General features: G+C 38.4%; 1 protein-coding gene across 1 annotated transcript; it reads left to right on the top strand.

Annotated features, from left to right (window-relative positions):
* Positions 1 to 6,276: 6,276 nt before the first annotated feature.
* Positions 6,277 to 7,272, top strand: LOC138897605 (CUE domain-containing protein 5-like). The gene has a single exon (XM_070183597.1). The coding sequence runs from the start codon at positions 6,277 to 6,279 to the stop codon at positions 7,270 to 7,272; it is 996 nt and encodes a 331-aa protein (XP_070039698.1).
* The last annotated feature ends 8,857 nt before the right edge of the window (positions 7,273 to 16,129 follow it).

Raw genomic sequence — 16,129 nt, 5'->3', positions numbered from 1 at the left:
AGTATACGTTTCCATGCAAACTTTCTAGTGAGAGAAATGTTGACCGTTGAAGTAAGGAGGTCGAACCTGAGAGGTTCTTTCTTGAAAGAGAGCACCAACAACAGTATTGGATCCCATGATCTTTTCCTCACTAGCGATTAAGCAAGATTGTGAGCCTTGTTCTGATACCAATTGAACGTAAAAGGGGGGGGGGGGGCTGAATTGTTTACTATTTAAAAATTAGTCGACTAACACAAATATTAGTTGACTGATCACAATGCAGAATGAAAGTAAGCAGTAAAGAAGAGTAAATAACACACAATAATTTATACCGGTTCGGTACCGTTGTGGTACTTACATCCAGTTTCTCTTGGGTCACAAGGGTTCCCTTAAGATCTTTGAAAACGTTACAACACAGATGGTTTTAATGCGTTCACCACCAACAAACAATATCACACCTTGAGTTCTGAGTAATTGACACAACTCTCTTTTGTGTTCTAGATCTTTCTATCTTTTGAGACACTGATAACTTATAGTGTTTGAACTAAGAAGTAGACGGACTTAGAATACAATGTATGTAGTTGCACAAGTCTTCTTGAAAGTATCAACCTTATTATAGGAGACAAAAGAGCCGTTGAGTCTTCAGCGAAATCAGAGGCACGAGATCTTTGCAAAAGGGTTTTGACCTAAGAGATGCCTCTTCGAATCCTGCTCTTTGAAGAGTCCAGATTCGATTGTGACTTTCCTTGTCACCGCTTGAATTAAGGAACCATTTACGCCTAGAGTGAGCTTAATTCTGGACACAGAATAATTTTTGGCGAGATTGGCAATATGAGTTCCTTTGATTGAGGACGAATAAATTTGCTTATCTTGATTGACCATTGATGTAGCAGCAACATCTTGCTGAGCATCTCCATTCTTTCCTTTTTGTTAGTCCTGCAAATATAACATAAGATAATATTGTCATCATTGAAACTTAAACTTAAACCTATCAGAAACTATCCAAGAGATGTATACAAGGTTCACAACACTCACAAATGAATATAAGTCTCTTAGAAGGATTAAATCTGAAGAAGATAAAATTGAGAAGATTTTGACAAGGGTGCCAGTTACTTGGGAGAGAAAAATCACTTCCATTCAGGAATCAAAGAACATTGCCACTCTTAAGTTAGATGAGCTAATTGGAAATCTCACTACTTATGAACTTAGAAGGCAAACCATGAAGATGGATGTATCCAAGAAGGAAAGGAGCCTGGCACTCAGAATCACTGAATGTTCTGATCTAGAAGATGATGAAATGGCTATGATCACAAAGGACTTCAAGAAGTAGCTAAATGGAGGAAATGGTCCTTCAAGAAGTGGAAGCTACAACAAACCAAAGGCCCCTGAAAGGCAAACCAATGAGGGATGCTACAAGTATAGTAAGACTGATCACCACATCAAGAACTGCCCTCAATGGGAAATTGAATGGAAGAAGGAAAGAGCTAAATGAAGAAACAAGAAGAAGGAACAGGTTCAACCCAAGAAGAACAAAGGATCAACAAAGGCTATGGTTGTTACTTGGGGAGAAAGCTCAGATGATGAATATGGAGATGAACAAGCACTTATGGCCATTGGAGAATCTGATGAGAAATCTGAGGTAAGTGTAATTCATCTCAAAGACAAGATTAAATTTTTGTCTAAGGAAAGGCTATCTGAATTACTTCTAGATTTCATTAATGAATGTAAGGATGTAAATAATGAAAACGAACATCTGTCTAAGGAATGTGTGATTTTGAAAGCAAAGTGTAAGAACCTGGAATTTAGGTTTAGTGAAACTATAAGTGAAAATACTGCATTAAAGAGCCAGGTTCATGCATTTGAATCAAATGTCCTAGAACTTAGATCTGAAAACCTAAAGCTGAAATTAGGAACAAGTAAGAAGATAGCTGATTGTAGACAACTTACTCTAGAAGAAAATGTAGGTAAACTAAAAGATGAGTTATATAGCAAGGATGAGCAGGTTGGAATTTTGAGAGAGGATCTAGGCAAAGTCAAGCATGAACTAGACAGAACTTGTAAATGGAACAGGTCCTCCGATGCACTTTCATGGCTATAGGAATATCATAGTAGCAATAGAAGAGGACTTGGCTTTGGGAATATGCCACCTAAATGGGATCCCAAAAGCAAGTACCTTACACTTCCCGAGAACAAGATTTGTACTCACTATGGTAAAATAGGTCACTATAAAAGTGAATGCAATGTAAAAGAAAAGGCAAGCCAAAAGAATAAAGAATTTGTTCAATGGAAGAAAATGCTATCAAGCTGGGCTAAAAAGAATCTGATTCATCCTTTTGCCTATAGAAAGGGACCCAAACTAGTTTAGGTTCCTAAGACTAACCCCTGATTTCCTTTTGCAGGTCCAAGTGAAGGGGAGAAGCCAAATATGGTACATGTATAGTGGTTGCTCAAAGCATATGACAGGAAGCAAGAACCAGTTCCTTTCACTTGAGGACCTCAAAGGAGGTAATGCCTCCTTTGGAAATGGGAAGAAAGGTAAGATCATTGGGGTTGGAAAGGTAGGTAATACTGATTCTCACTCTATTGAGAATTTCTACTTTATAGATGGCCTAAAATACAGTCTAATTAGTGTATCACAACTGTGTGATAGAGGTAACTTGGTAGCATTCACCTCTACCAAATATTTTGTGATTAATCTTACCACTAACAAGATTGTTTTGCAGGGAAAAAGAGTGAACAATACATATATTGAAGATCTGTCCACACTCTCAGAAAATGAACTCACTTGTTTAAGTGTGTTGGATAATGATCCCCTCCTTTGGCACAAGAGACTTGGACATGCAAGTCTGAGTCAACTCAACAAATTAGTCTCCAAGGACATGGTGATAGGGCTTCCTAACATCAAGTTCAAGGAAGACAAAGTTTGTGAGGCTTGTGCAAGGGGGAAGAAGGTAAGATCCTCTTTTAAATGCAAGAAAGTAGTAAGCACCACCAGGGCGATATAACTGGTCCATATGGATCTCTGTGGTCCAATGAGAATATTAAGCAGATGTGGTAAAAGATATGTGATGGTGCTTGTTGATGATTACTCTAGGTTTACTTGGACATTATTTTTAACATATAAAGATGAAACATTTGACATGTTCACTTCTTTTGTTAGAAAAACTCAGAAACAACTAGGTAATCAGCTTGAATCAATTAGGTCTGATCATGGCACTGAATTTGAAAATGCTAAATTTGCTGAATTTTGTGATGAGCATGGCATAGATCATAATTTTTCTGCTCCTAGGATTCCACAACAAAATGGAGTAGTTGAAAAAAGGAATAGGACACTTGAATATATGGCTAGGACTATGCTTCTTTCTAGTAAACTGACCCATAGCTTTTGGGCAGAAGCTGTAAATACTGCATGCTATATCATAAATAGGTGCATGACTAGATCTCTTGTAGAGAAGACTCCCTATGAGTTACTTAAAGGGAGAAAACTAAATATATCCCATCTTAGGGAATTTGGATGCAATTGCTTTGTGCACAACAATGGTAAAGACTCCCTAGGCAAGTTTGATCCCAGAAGTGATGAGGGAGTGTTCTTGGGATATTCTTCACATAGCAAAGCTTATAAAGTCTATAACAAAAGAAATATGTGTGTTGAAGAAAGTGTTCATGTGGAATTTGATGAAGCTAACATTCTTTCTGAGAGACAGGAACATGATGATGAAACAATTGGGCTGGTAAGAAACTTAAATGAAACCACAGCCCAGACTGAAGCTGCACTGGAAGAAGGAACAAGTGATGTAACATGTTATTCCACCCAGAGCAACATGACAGGGGGAACAAAACAAAGAGGAAATGATACCCAAACATCAAGGAAACCTAGCCATGAACCTGTTCCACAACAACAAAGCATTGAAGGAACATCAAAAGGAAACCAGTCGGTTGTAAAATCTTAAAAGTATCAAAGTTCTCATCCCATTGAGAACATAATCACTGATCCAACCTCTGGAATCAAAACTAGATCTTCATTAAAAAATCTTTGTGCTTTTGATGCCTTCTTATCTCTTATGGAACCTAAAAATATTGCTGAGGCTTTGCAGGATGCAGACTGGGTAAATGCAATGCAAGATGAATTCAACCAATTTAAAATAAGTCAAGTTTGGCATCTGGTACCAAGACCCAAGGACATATCAGTAATTGGCATAAAATGGGTTTTCAGAAACAAACTTGATGAAGATGGAACAGTTACAAGGAACAAGGAAAGATTGGTGGTTCAAGGATATAGCCAAGAGGAGGGAATAGACTATGATGAAACCTTTGCTCCAATCGAAAGGTTGGAAGCAATAAGACTCCTCATAGCCTTTGCTGCTTATATGGAATTCACCCTTCACCAGATGGACGTCAAGAGTGCCTTCCTTAATGGCTATCTAAAGGAAGAAGTGTTTGTCAAGAAACCTCCGGGGTTTGAAAGCAAGGAAAGTCCTGATCATGTGTATTAACTTGACAAAGCACTTTATGGACTCAAGCATGCTCCAAGAGCATGGTATGAAAGATTATCAAAGTTTTTGCTTGAGCATGACTACAAGAGAGGTAAAATTGACAATACTTTGTTCTTGAAAGAAAAAGGTAAAGATCTCTTGGTAGTTCAGATATATGTTGATGATATAATCTTTGGAGCAACTACTGATAAGTTAAGTAAAGAATTTGCCAAACTAATGGGGAGTGAATTTGAAATGAGCATGATGGGTGAGCTTAATTTCTTTTTAGGCTTACAAATTAAACAAAATTCAAATGGAACTATGATTCATCAGCATAAGTATGTAAAAGAGTTTCTTAAAAGGTTTAAAATGAAAGATTCCAAAGAAATTGAAACTCCTATTGCAACAACTACAAAGTTGGATATAGATGAACCTGGTTCATCTGTTGATCAGAAGTTGTATAAGGGAAATGATTGGCTCATTGTTGTATCTCACTGCTAGTAGACCTGACATTATTTTCAGTGTAGGACTTTTTGCAAGATTTCAGGCAAATCCAAAGGAGTCTCACTTGACTGCTGTCAAGAGAATTTTGAGATATCTAAAAGGCACCACTGATCTCTGTCTATGGTATCCAAAAGGTAGTAATTTCAATCTAGTGGGATATGCTGATGCTGATTATGCAGGTTTTCTAGTGGATAGAAAGAGCACCTCAGGTATGGCACACTTTCTTGGCTCATGTCTTGTGTCTTGGGCCACCAAAAAGCAAAATTCAGCGGCCTTATCTACTGCTGAAACTTAGTATGTTGTTGCTGCTTCATGTTGTGCTCAATTGTTGTGGATCAAACAATAATTAATGGACTTTGGAATTGATGTTGGTTGTATTCCTATTTTTTGCAATAATACTAGTGCTATTAGTATGACTAAGAACCCGGTTCATCACAAGAGAACTAAGCACATAAATGTTAGGCATCACTTTTTGAGGGATAACTATGAAAAATGATTGATCACTGTGGAATTTTGTGCTACTGACAAGCAAATAGCTAACATCTTCACAAAAGCCCTAAGTAGAGATCACTTTGAAATGAACAGGTTAGAATTAGGAATGATTAAGATCACCTAAAAGGACCAGTTCAGAATTCACAACGAAAAAAAAAATTGAAAAATAAATAGTTTTTGGTTTAAAAATCTGAAAATGTGTATATAATTAGATTAATTTTTGCTCAAATTCACACTTTCAATAGTATACTCTTGTGCCATGTGCTAAAATGACTTATTAATCTCTAATTATATTTTCTATATTTTGGCAAATTTAGACTTACACAAGAGAATTCTCAGTAAAGAACCTGGTTCATCAAGATAACACTGTATGTTTTCTACACTCTGCATAATTTGAAATAATAATATTTGGATCATGAGCAGAGTCCTACCTAAGTCCAAATTCCTTTTTAAACTTATCCAATATAAGTGAACCAGTTCCGTTCAAAAGAATCCTAACCAAATTAAACTACCTAGATACTAGGGAAAGATTCCACCGTCTCTTCAAAACTGACAATTCAGTTTGATTAGACTTCTAAAAGTCTGAAAAGTCTGCCGTTACCCATTAATTACTCCCTTTTAATTGATCATCATCATCTCTGTATTCATTCCAAAATTTTAAAGCAGTCGAAATACTCTCCATATTCTCTCATCCTCCAAATTTCAATCTACCTTTCTTTTTCTTCTAGAACCAAGCATAGAAATGACTAACCCTTCTGAAAACCCCGGCACATCCCCACCATGATCCTTATCTTCAACCACTCCCCAGCCTAAGAAAATAAGAGTTAAGATGCTTGCTCGCAAGACAGTGGCTGGGAGTGAATTATCAAAGAAATTAGACGCTCAATTGAAAGCTAGACAAGCCCAAGAACCCCAGAACTCTGAAGAATCCTTCAAGTCTGCTACTGAGGGGGAAGAAACTGGGTCTTCTGATACAGAAAAGGTAACCTCTGATCCAAATACTACTATTGAAGTCATTTATAAGTTAGCTGAGAATATGGAGAACATGTTTATTCTGGTTGGATCTGTGGTTGATATAGAATCTTTTGAGTCCATAAGGATTGGTGGTAAAAATAAAAAAGAAAAAGAAAAGGAGAGTGAGGGTGCTCGTAGTGAAGAAAGGGTAATGGGTAAAAGAGTGGTTGATTCTTCACCCACTCCTGATACAAGTATAATGGCTGTTTGTGGAGCAGAATCAGGTAAAATGGAGGAAAGTGTGAAGAAAATAGGGGGAAGTGAGTCTGGCGAAGCCGCTGAAGGGCTGGTTAAACTTGGGCAATATGTAGATGAACTTGGTTCATCAGTAGAAGAAACCCTCGCAGACCTATTGAAGAAAGTGAGTGAGAGCTACAACCGAAAGAAGAAGAGAACTTCTAAGGCTAAGATCCCTGGCACTGCTAGGGATAACAAGAAAAGGAAGGCTTCTCCTTCTGATTCTGCTGAAAATCCTCCCACAAGAGGAAGAGCCACAAGAAGCCAACTAAAGCAGAATAAGGCAGATTTGCAAAAAGTCTTAGAAGAAAACAAAAGAAAAGTTATTACAAAAGGGAGGAAGAAGATGGCTGAGCCTGTTGAGGCTGTTGATCTTGATGAGATGAACCTGGTCCATCAAGATAAAGATGTGATTGAAGAAGTGGAGGTTCAGACTCCCAAATCCAAGAAAGCCAATACTTCCACTAAGAAGTCTATCTCTGTGTCAAAGTCTGCTGAACCATCCACCCTAGCAAAAAGGACCAGATCTGCTGTGAAGACAAAACAAGTGAAAATTGTTGAGGAGGAAGAATAGAGTGGAGAGGAAGAGCAAGATGATTTAGATCCTGAGAAGCACAAGATGGCCAAGTTTGGCAAGAGGACAATTCTGAAGAGTAGACTCCTTAGGAATTTAAAGGAGGAAGGGATGGTGCTACTGTTGGAGAAATTGGAATTGCAAGGCTGGAAGGACATGGTCCTTCAGATGGATGGATGGCTGGTGGGCAAAGAGTGAAATTGTTGAATTTATAGCAAATGCTGCAGTGAAGGATGGACGGGTTACCAGCTTGGTGAAAGGGGTGAATATCTCTTTCAATGTGAAGAAGTTGGGTGAAATTCTAAGTGTACCTACTGAGGGGTACAATGACTACACAAAGCTTAAGTGGCCAAGCCTAGAAAACCTTCCTACTGCCTTGTCCATTACCAGACAATTCAGTGAAAATGAGGAGGAACTTGAGCCCAAGGCTGTGTACAAGAGTGAGATGAAGCCATCCCACAAGGTGCTATTCAAATTCGTCAACAAGTGTGTTCTGCCTAGGCAGGAAAGGTGGCACATTGCCAACTTCATGGACTTGGTTCTGATGGAGTGTTTGGATAGTGGGAGGCAGATCAATTGGCCTGGATTTATAATCTAGCTTCTTGATAGGGTTATAAATGGCTCCAAGACTCATGCCATTCCCTATGTCTTCATTCTCACAGATGTGCTTGCACATTTTAAGGTGCCTCTGAAGAAGTGGGAGGTGACTACAAGCAAAGATCACTTTGGGGCTAATACTGTGATTGCTTGTGACTATGAGGTCCATGCCACTCCTAATGAACCTGGTTCATCCAAGAAGGTACTTGTCAACAGCAAGGTCAGAGCCTAAAGGATGCTGAGATTAAGAGGCTGAAGAAAAGGTTGGCTGAGGTGGAGACTGAGAGAGTTGCTCTCAGAACTGAGCTGGCAAGACAAAAGGAGAAGAATGATGTCATTCTTCAAGATATGCTGAAACTTCTCTAAGCCAAAAACCAAGTACCTACTTCTTCCCAGCCTGAAGCTCCTAGCTTAGTGTAGATCCTTCAGTGACCCAGTCTGGGATGTTTCTTTTGTTTGCTCATATTTTTAGTATTTTTATTTATTTTTATGCTTTGTGGAAGAATCATATCAAGTATCAATGAAATTTGCTGGTTTTTGCTCTAACTATTTGTTTATATTTCTTTGATGGTTAAAATTCTTAGCTTGATCAATGATGATTAATCCATGATTGCATTTGAAGTAGCCCCAGTGGCCATGAGTAAGTTTTAAAATCTGGGTATCGTACATTTTTTTGCAACTTTTCGATAATGCCAAAAGGAGAAAAAGGTTGTGCTTTATACTTTGAATAGTGATGTTTATAATCTAATGAACCTGATCCTTGATGATAAGTGATAACAAAGGAAAAATGTTCTAACATTGTATTTATGTTGGGCTAAGTTGAAATAGGGCCTAAGCTTATGAAGAGCACAGAGTTTGTCATCATCAAAAAAGGGGAATTTGTTAGCCTAAGTGAAGGTTAGTTTTGAAGTTTGACAAAGAAAGCTCAGGCATGAACCAGGTCCATCCCTTGTGTTCATAGACACGGGCAGATTCGAGCATGTGGGAGGCACGTGAAGGAGATAAGCTTAACTTGATAAAATTGATATCTCCTGATCGAAAAGGTTGCATACTTGATAAGGAGAAGGACTCCTTAATCAAAGAGAACACTATCCAAGATAAGGGAGGAGTTAGAAGTTGAGATCAACTAGAACTCTTCCACCAAGGAAGAGTAGCATTAGAACTCTAACTATTTTCTGCTCTACTAACTCTATAAATTACATGATGTTTTCATTCAACAGGGATGCACAAAAGTAGAAGTTAAACGTGAATTGAGAGCAAAATAGCAAGGCATTTTGCAAGCAATTCGTGTGTGATTCAAGTGTGCAAACCTGAAGCTACATGAACCAGATAGAAGAACCAGCTCCATGTGTCTGTCTTTTATTCTAGTTCAATTGTAGTACGTATTTTCATATTGTACCGTTCAGCTTTATCTAGAGACAATTGTAATAGGTACTCTGAGTATTCAAGTTAGAGTTAACTTGAAGTTGTCGCAGCAGTTAGAGGCTGGTTGCCACAACGGGATTAAAGTTAATCCTCGGTTTACAAAAGTGTTTTGTAAATACAGTTTTTGGCTTAGTGATTTAGTGGAGAGTTTAGGAAAATTCTCCTGGGAAGTAGGTCGTGGTTTTTTCACCTTTTGAGTCAGGTATTTTCCGCGTAAAATACTTGTGTTCTTTACTTTTCGCATTTACTACATCAGCAATAGTAGGTTAAGGAACACTTAGAAGAACCAGGTCCTTCTATAATTAGTTTAAGCAAAAAATTGGACACCACACAAATCACCCCCTCTCTTGTGTGATATTGAAGTTAAAACATCAACGTTATTCAGCAGTACACTCTCCCCACTAGGCTAAAACCAAACATTACTTCTCGTAACCTGTACCCTACCCGTGAACAATATTTTACACTATCAAAATCTGTAATTTTGAAAATAAGGCAGGTTATCTGCTACAACAGGTAAATATAATATGATATATAATGTAATGTAAGTAAAGCACTAGTTATATTTTAAGTGACAAGAATTAGTTTTAAGACTTTGGTGCAATAATCTAAAATTTTGATAACCATCCGTGAACTTAACCCACAATCCATACCCAAATAATTAAAAACTTATACTAGTCATTTCTATGTGAATATAAAATCAATAGTGCGTGTGAGGAATATACTTAAGAAGGCCCCAAACAGCTTGTCCACCCATGGAAAATCCCAGAACATAGAATTTAGATCCCAATTCCAATCGATCAGCTAATTCTTCTATATCAAGAGCTAAGGTTTTTGGTGTTCTTTTGGGATGAGGATCACTCTCTCCGTAACCTGGTCTATCAATTGACACAATATATATTCCCAAACTCTGCATAACCTCCTGCACCAGTACAAAATTATATCCATATTAGAACTCAGAAAAAAAATTACACAACATTAAAACATTAAAATGGTTCGAGCCGTGGAAAAAGACATTAATGCTTGTATTAGGTAGACGGTCTATATCACACCCCTTGGGATGCGGAACTTTCTCGTACCCTGCGTGAATGCGAGGTGTCTTGTGTACCAGGCTGCCTTTTTTTAGAGCTACTAGTTTCTGGAGCACGTGTATATTTAGCATCCATTCATCATTACATGTCGGGAAAAAATTATTACCTAAACTACATATATATTCTAAAATGTTTTTGTATATCTATTAATATCTTTAACTTCCAAACTTTCTTTCGAGACCAGTATGTATCGACCGGTATGAAAACATTAAGTATGAAGTAACTACATACAAATCTCAGCTCAGCTGGCCGATCTCAAAGGAAGAAAACTAAACTTGAACCAAAAGAAGGAGCTGCTATCTAGACCCCTCGGCATAACACAACCGATCCTATAGTATAGCAGTTATCTGACACCCCCTTTCCTATCTCTCTTTCTATCTTCTCAAAGACTCTTATTTCTCTTTGTCCATTAGCATGTACATATTCTAATTTCTACGATTAGTTCAATAGCCACTGCTGCTGCTGTGTTCAGTTAGTATTCCTTGCAGCTCACCCTCGATATTTTTCACTATTCACAATTATAATAAAACTCATACAAACTAAAGATCTAAACCTTAATAAAAATGCAAGGAACAAATATTTTGAAAATAACTAAACAGAAAAACTGAAGAGGCCAAAATATCATTTGATACGCCTTCCAAATACACAACTTAGATAATACATTTTCGGATGTGAATTTCAGGTCCATGATCGGGTTCATCAATCTCTCCACAATTCCCATTTTCTTAGATAAGACTTCCTTCATTGTGCTCTTCAATTGGTTACCTCAATATTTACGGATTCTTACATCATTATCTGTATGCATAGCATATATATATATATATATTGATGAAAACACGTAGGGTGTTGATAACCGGAATAATAAAGCTCGCAACCCTTCTCCTTCGTTTCTGTTTTATCTAAACAATGATTTATAATGAGTAGCAAACATTTTCATTAAGAAAGATAATGGCAGCAAATGACTTTAACACTATATATTCTACCTGCCAAAACCAGGAAGACCATCAAACTCATACAATAAGTGCTAGAAATTTCGTTAAGACCCCCTTTACATTTGGTTAACGCAAAAACTTTTCCCCAAACCTTTCAAATATTCATCAAACAATTGTTTGTAGAAAGCTTCCCAAATCCCAAGCATAACCATAAAAATTATTTTGAGCTGCAAATGGGTCCAGCATAAAGAAGTCAGAAGGCAGATTATAGAGCTAGAGATCACAATACTCCAGGGGAAATGAGTTTACCAGCAAAATATATTGTAGATACTATCAAAGAAAACGAACATAATTAACAAAACTTCATACATTCCTGATCATTCTGAAGCATACACCATAGCGATCTACAAGATCCATACACCTAGATTATTCACCCAATACAGGAAATTAATTGATTCATTGTACCGAATTAACCAGCCAACTATGCTAGGAAGATTGTTTATCTTCCCAAATATCTTGTTGGCAGACCACTTCAAGAACCGACCCCTATTCTTTTTAGAGAAAGTTGCACAACAGTACAACCTAATATACTACATTGCACTTATAGTCATGTTTATTAGTTTACAGCCGCATAACTCATTATTTTTTTGCAACAGTGTTTATACATCCGGTATACAATATTATATAACATTATACACTTTTATGATGTTGTATAATATTGTATACAAAAACTGAATTTCGACTCTTACGAATTTCAACTCACAAAAAATATCATCAAATAGCTCGAACCTTCATCAAATGACTTTAATTTTAACCACAACTTTAAAATGGCATCCAAAAAATCCTAATTATCAATTTATCAAAATTTTAACAAATGACAAAAAGCATTTGTAAGTTTTCAAGCTTTTTTAAAAATCTCAACAATGGAATTCTGAATTTTTCACTTCAACCATGGTGAAGCCCAAGCAACTTCACGAGGCAGCAGAAGAGCATTGAAATCAGATATTAATCAATCCCCTTTCGCTCCTCTTCTTTGAAACCTTTGAGTTATATATTTCATGCAGAGGTCTACAAACAGATGATAACAAAATATACAACACTCTATAATTGAACGTGATCTATATTTACTTTAACTGATTCAAAAGAAAAAGAGAAAGAACGTCAGAATTTTCAGAATGAGAAGGTAGAGATAGGACATACATAACATTAAAATTGAAACACGGCAATGTAGTTCAGTATTAAAAAAAGTACATGTATCCACATTCAACAACTATAATTGTCAAAGTTTGACACCTTTAGCATATGAAGGAAACCCGCAATATGATGCAAAGTAAAGAATAGTGTTACTATACTCCGTGACGAACAACCCGATCCCATAAGAGTAGTGTTACCATGCTGTCAAGGCGAACGACCCGATCCCATAAGAGTAATTATTTCACTGCCAAGACGAATATCCCGATCTCATAAAAGTAGAGAAATTTACCTCGCTCGCGGAAACACATGCGAGACAAGAAGACACATATATATAATTTATCAAATATTTCTCAATTTTTCCAAAGTAAGAGGTTAAGTCGGTATCTTTATTAAAATCCTCAATCTCAGTCAAAATCAAGAAAATTAATACATAGGATAGGCATAAATAACACAATTAAAGGCATGCTATGAATCTAAGTCAACCCGAACATATAATGAATATAGCTACGTACAGACTCTCGTCACCTCGTGCATACATAGCTCCCCACAACAAATAGCACACAATAATTAATACACCTAAGGGGATAAGTTCTCTCTTACAAGTTTAGGCAAGAGACATACCTTGATTCCAAGTCTTCAATCTAGCTCTTCAACCTCACTAGAACTCTTCAAACGATGCCGAGGACTTCGAAACTAACCAAAAGTCGTATAAACAAATAAATATATGCTCGAAAGTTCATAATTTAGCTATTAAACTAATTTTCCAACAAAATTCGGGAAGTCCATAAAAAATCGCCCCGAGGCCCATGTGCCCAGATTCTAAAATGTTTTGAATATAAATATTACCCATTACCTCACGAACTCAAATATATAATTTATTCTCAGTTACATAATCAATTTCGTGGTCAAATCTCATTTTTACCAAACCCTAGGTTCCAACAAAATCCCACAATTTCCCCCTTAATTTAATGTTAAATCTACTTATAATCCGTGCATTTAACTCTAGAATTGATAGGGATCACTTATCTCTTGATGTTGATAAAAATTCCCCACAAACTGCTCTCAAAATCGCTCAAGACCAAGTGGAAAGTGAGAGAAAAGATACTAAGTCCCGTATTAAAATTCAAGTCTGCCCAGTGATCCCTTCTTCGCGATCGCGGAAAATGCCTCGCGATCGCGAAGGCCAAAATTTCACTACCTAAAAACCCCCTTCGCGTTCGCGGCCAGGCGGTCATGTTTGCGATGCATCACTGCCCGGCCTTCCGCGTTTGCGATCACCAAATCGTGTTCACGTAGGCCAAAGGCCTCCTGCCCAGCTACCTCTATTTTCTCATCGCAATCGCGGTTGGGCCTCCATGTTCGCATACCAGGCCAACCTTCGCGATCACGGACCCTTCTTTACGTTCGCGTAGGGCAATCAGATGCCCTTCCAACTTTCCTTCTTTGCGAGCGTGGGACCATCTTCGCGATCGCAAAGCACACCAGTAGTTTTCATCTAAGTTCAAACATGCTCTGGGTGGTCCGAAACACACTCGAGCCACCCGGGACCCCGTCCAAATGTACCGAAAAGTCCATAAACACATTGCGAACCTACTCGAAGCCTCGGAACACACAAAACAACACCGAAATCAAGAATCACACCTCATAACCTCATTAATCAACTTCTAAGCTTCAAACTCATTTCAACCAATTTCGAACGCGTCGAAACATACTTAGACAACTCAGAATGATGCAAGATTTTACGCACAAGTCATAAATCATCATATAGACCTCGATAGGACCAAAGTATACTCCAGAACAAATTTAAATACCAGAAAACCTTCAGAGAACTAACGTTCAACATTATGCATCGAAACGCTCCCGGTCACCCGAAACTCGATCCGAAGACACGCGCAAGTCCAAAATCATCATACGAATATATTGGAACCATCAAATCCCGGTTCCGAGGTCGTTCACTAAAGTATTTTACCCAAGTCAAACTTGGCCACCTTATGCCACTAATAAGGAACTAAGTGTTCCGATTTCAACCTGAACCCTTCCAAACCCGAATAAACCATCCCCGCAAGTCATAAAATAGTAAAAGCACATATGGGAAGTCTTAATTAGGGGAACGGGAATCTAAAAAGTAAAATGACTGGGTCGGGTCGTTATATTCTCCACCTCTTAAACAAATACTTTTCCTCGAACGGGTCTAGAATCATACCTGGAGTGCTTAATAGGTGCGGATATCTGCTCCGCCTCAGTCTCCTAAGTCGCTTCCTCGACCGGTTGACCCCTCAACTGAACCTTTACCGCATAAATCTTCTTAGACCTCAATTGGCGAACTTACCATTCAACAATGGCAACTGGCTCCTCCTCATAACTCAAAACTCTCATCTAGCTGAACCGTGTTGTAATCTAACATGTGCGACCTGTCGGCATGGTACTTTCAAAGCATAGACACATAGAAGACCGGATGAACCCTCGATAGGCTGGGTGGTAAAGCAAGCTCATAAGCGACCTCCCAACTCGCCTCAACAACTCAAATGGGCCAATAAACCTCGGAATCAGCTTCCCCTTCTTTTCGAACCTCATGATAGCCTTCATCAGCGAGAATTTCAAGAGAACCTTCTCGCCCACCATAAATGATAAATTACGTGCTTTCTGATCCGCGTAACTCTTCTGTCTGGACTGCGCCGTGCGAAGTCGCTCCTGAATCAACTTCACCTTCTCCAAGGCATCCTTTACTAAATCAGTGCCATATAACCTAGCCTCGTCGGGCTCAAAACATTCGATGGGCGAACGGCATCGCCGATTATATAAAGCGTCAAATGGAGCCATCTCGATACTGGACTGATAACTATTGTTATAAGAAAACTCATCCAAGGACAAGAATCAATCCTATTTCCTTCCGCAGTAAATCACACACGCTCTAAGCATATCTTCCAGAATCTGAACTGTTCGCTTCGACTGCCCATCGTTCTGCAGGTGAAAGGCTGTGCTGAGCTCTACTCGGGTACCCAACTAGCTCTGTACTGATCTCCAGAAATGCGAAGTAAACTGAGGACCTCTATATGATATGATGGAAACAGGCACACCATGCAACCAGACAATCTCCTGAATGTAAATCTGGGCCAACCTATCTGAAGAGTAAGTAGTCACCACCAGAATAAAGTGTGCCGACTTAGTCAGCCTATCGACAATGACCCAAACGACATCAAACTTCCTCAACGTCTGCGGCAACCTAACTACGAAGTCCATAGTGATGCGCTCCCACTTCCATTCCGGTATAACCATCTGCTAAGTAGGCCATCTGGCCTCTGGGGCTCATACTTAACATGTTGGCAATTTAGAAATCTCGCTACATACTCAACTATGTCCTTCTTCATCCGCTGCCACCAATAATGCTGCCTCAGGTCGCGATACATCTTTGTATCACCTGGATGAAAAGAATACCGAGAATTGTATGCCTCCTCTAGAATCTTCTCCCTTAAGCCATCAACATTAGGAACACATAGGCGACCCTGGAGTCGTAGAACACTATCCTCACTGATATTAACCTCCTTGGCACCACCCTGTAGTACTGTCCCTCTAAGAACCAATAAGTGCAGATCATCATCTTCTAGCTAAGGACTGAATGTC

This window comes from Nicotiana tomentosiformis, chromosome 8, assembly GCF_000390325.3.
Source record: "Nicotiana tomentosiformis chromosome 8, ASM39032v3, whole genome shotgun sequence".
In the NCBI taxonomy this organism is placed as follows: domain Eukaryota; kingdom Viridiplantae; phylum Streptophyta; class Magnoliopsida; order Solanales; family Solanaceae; genus Nicotiana; species Nicotiana tomentosiformis.
This window is presented reverse-complemented; position numbering and strand designations above follow the sequence as displayed.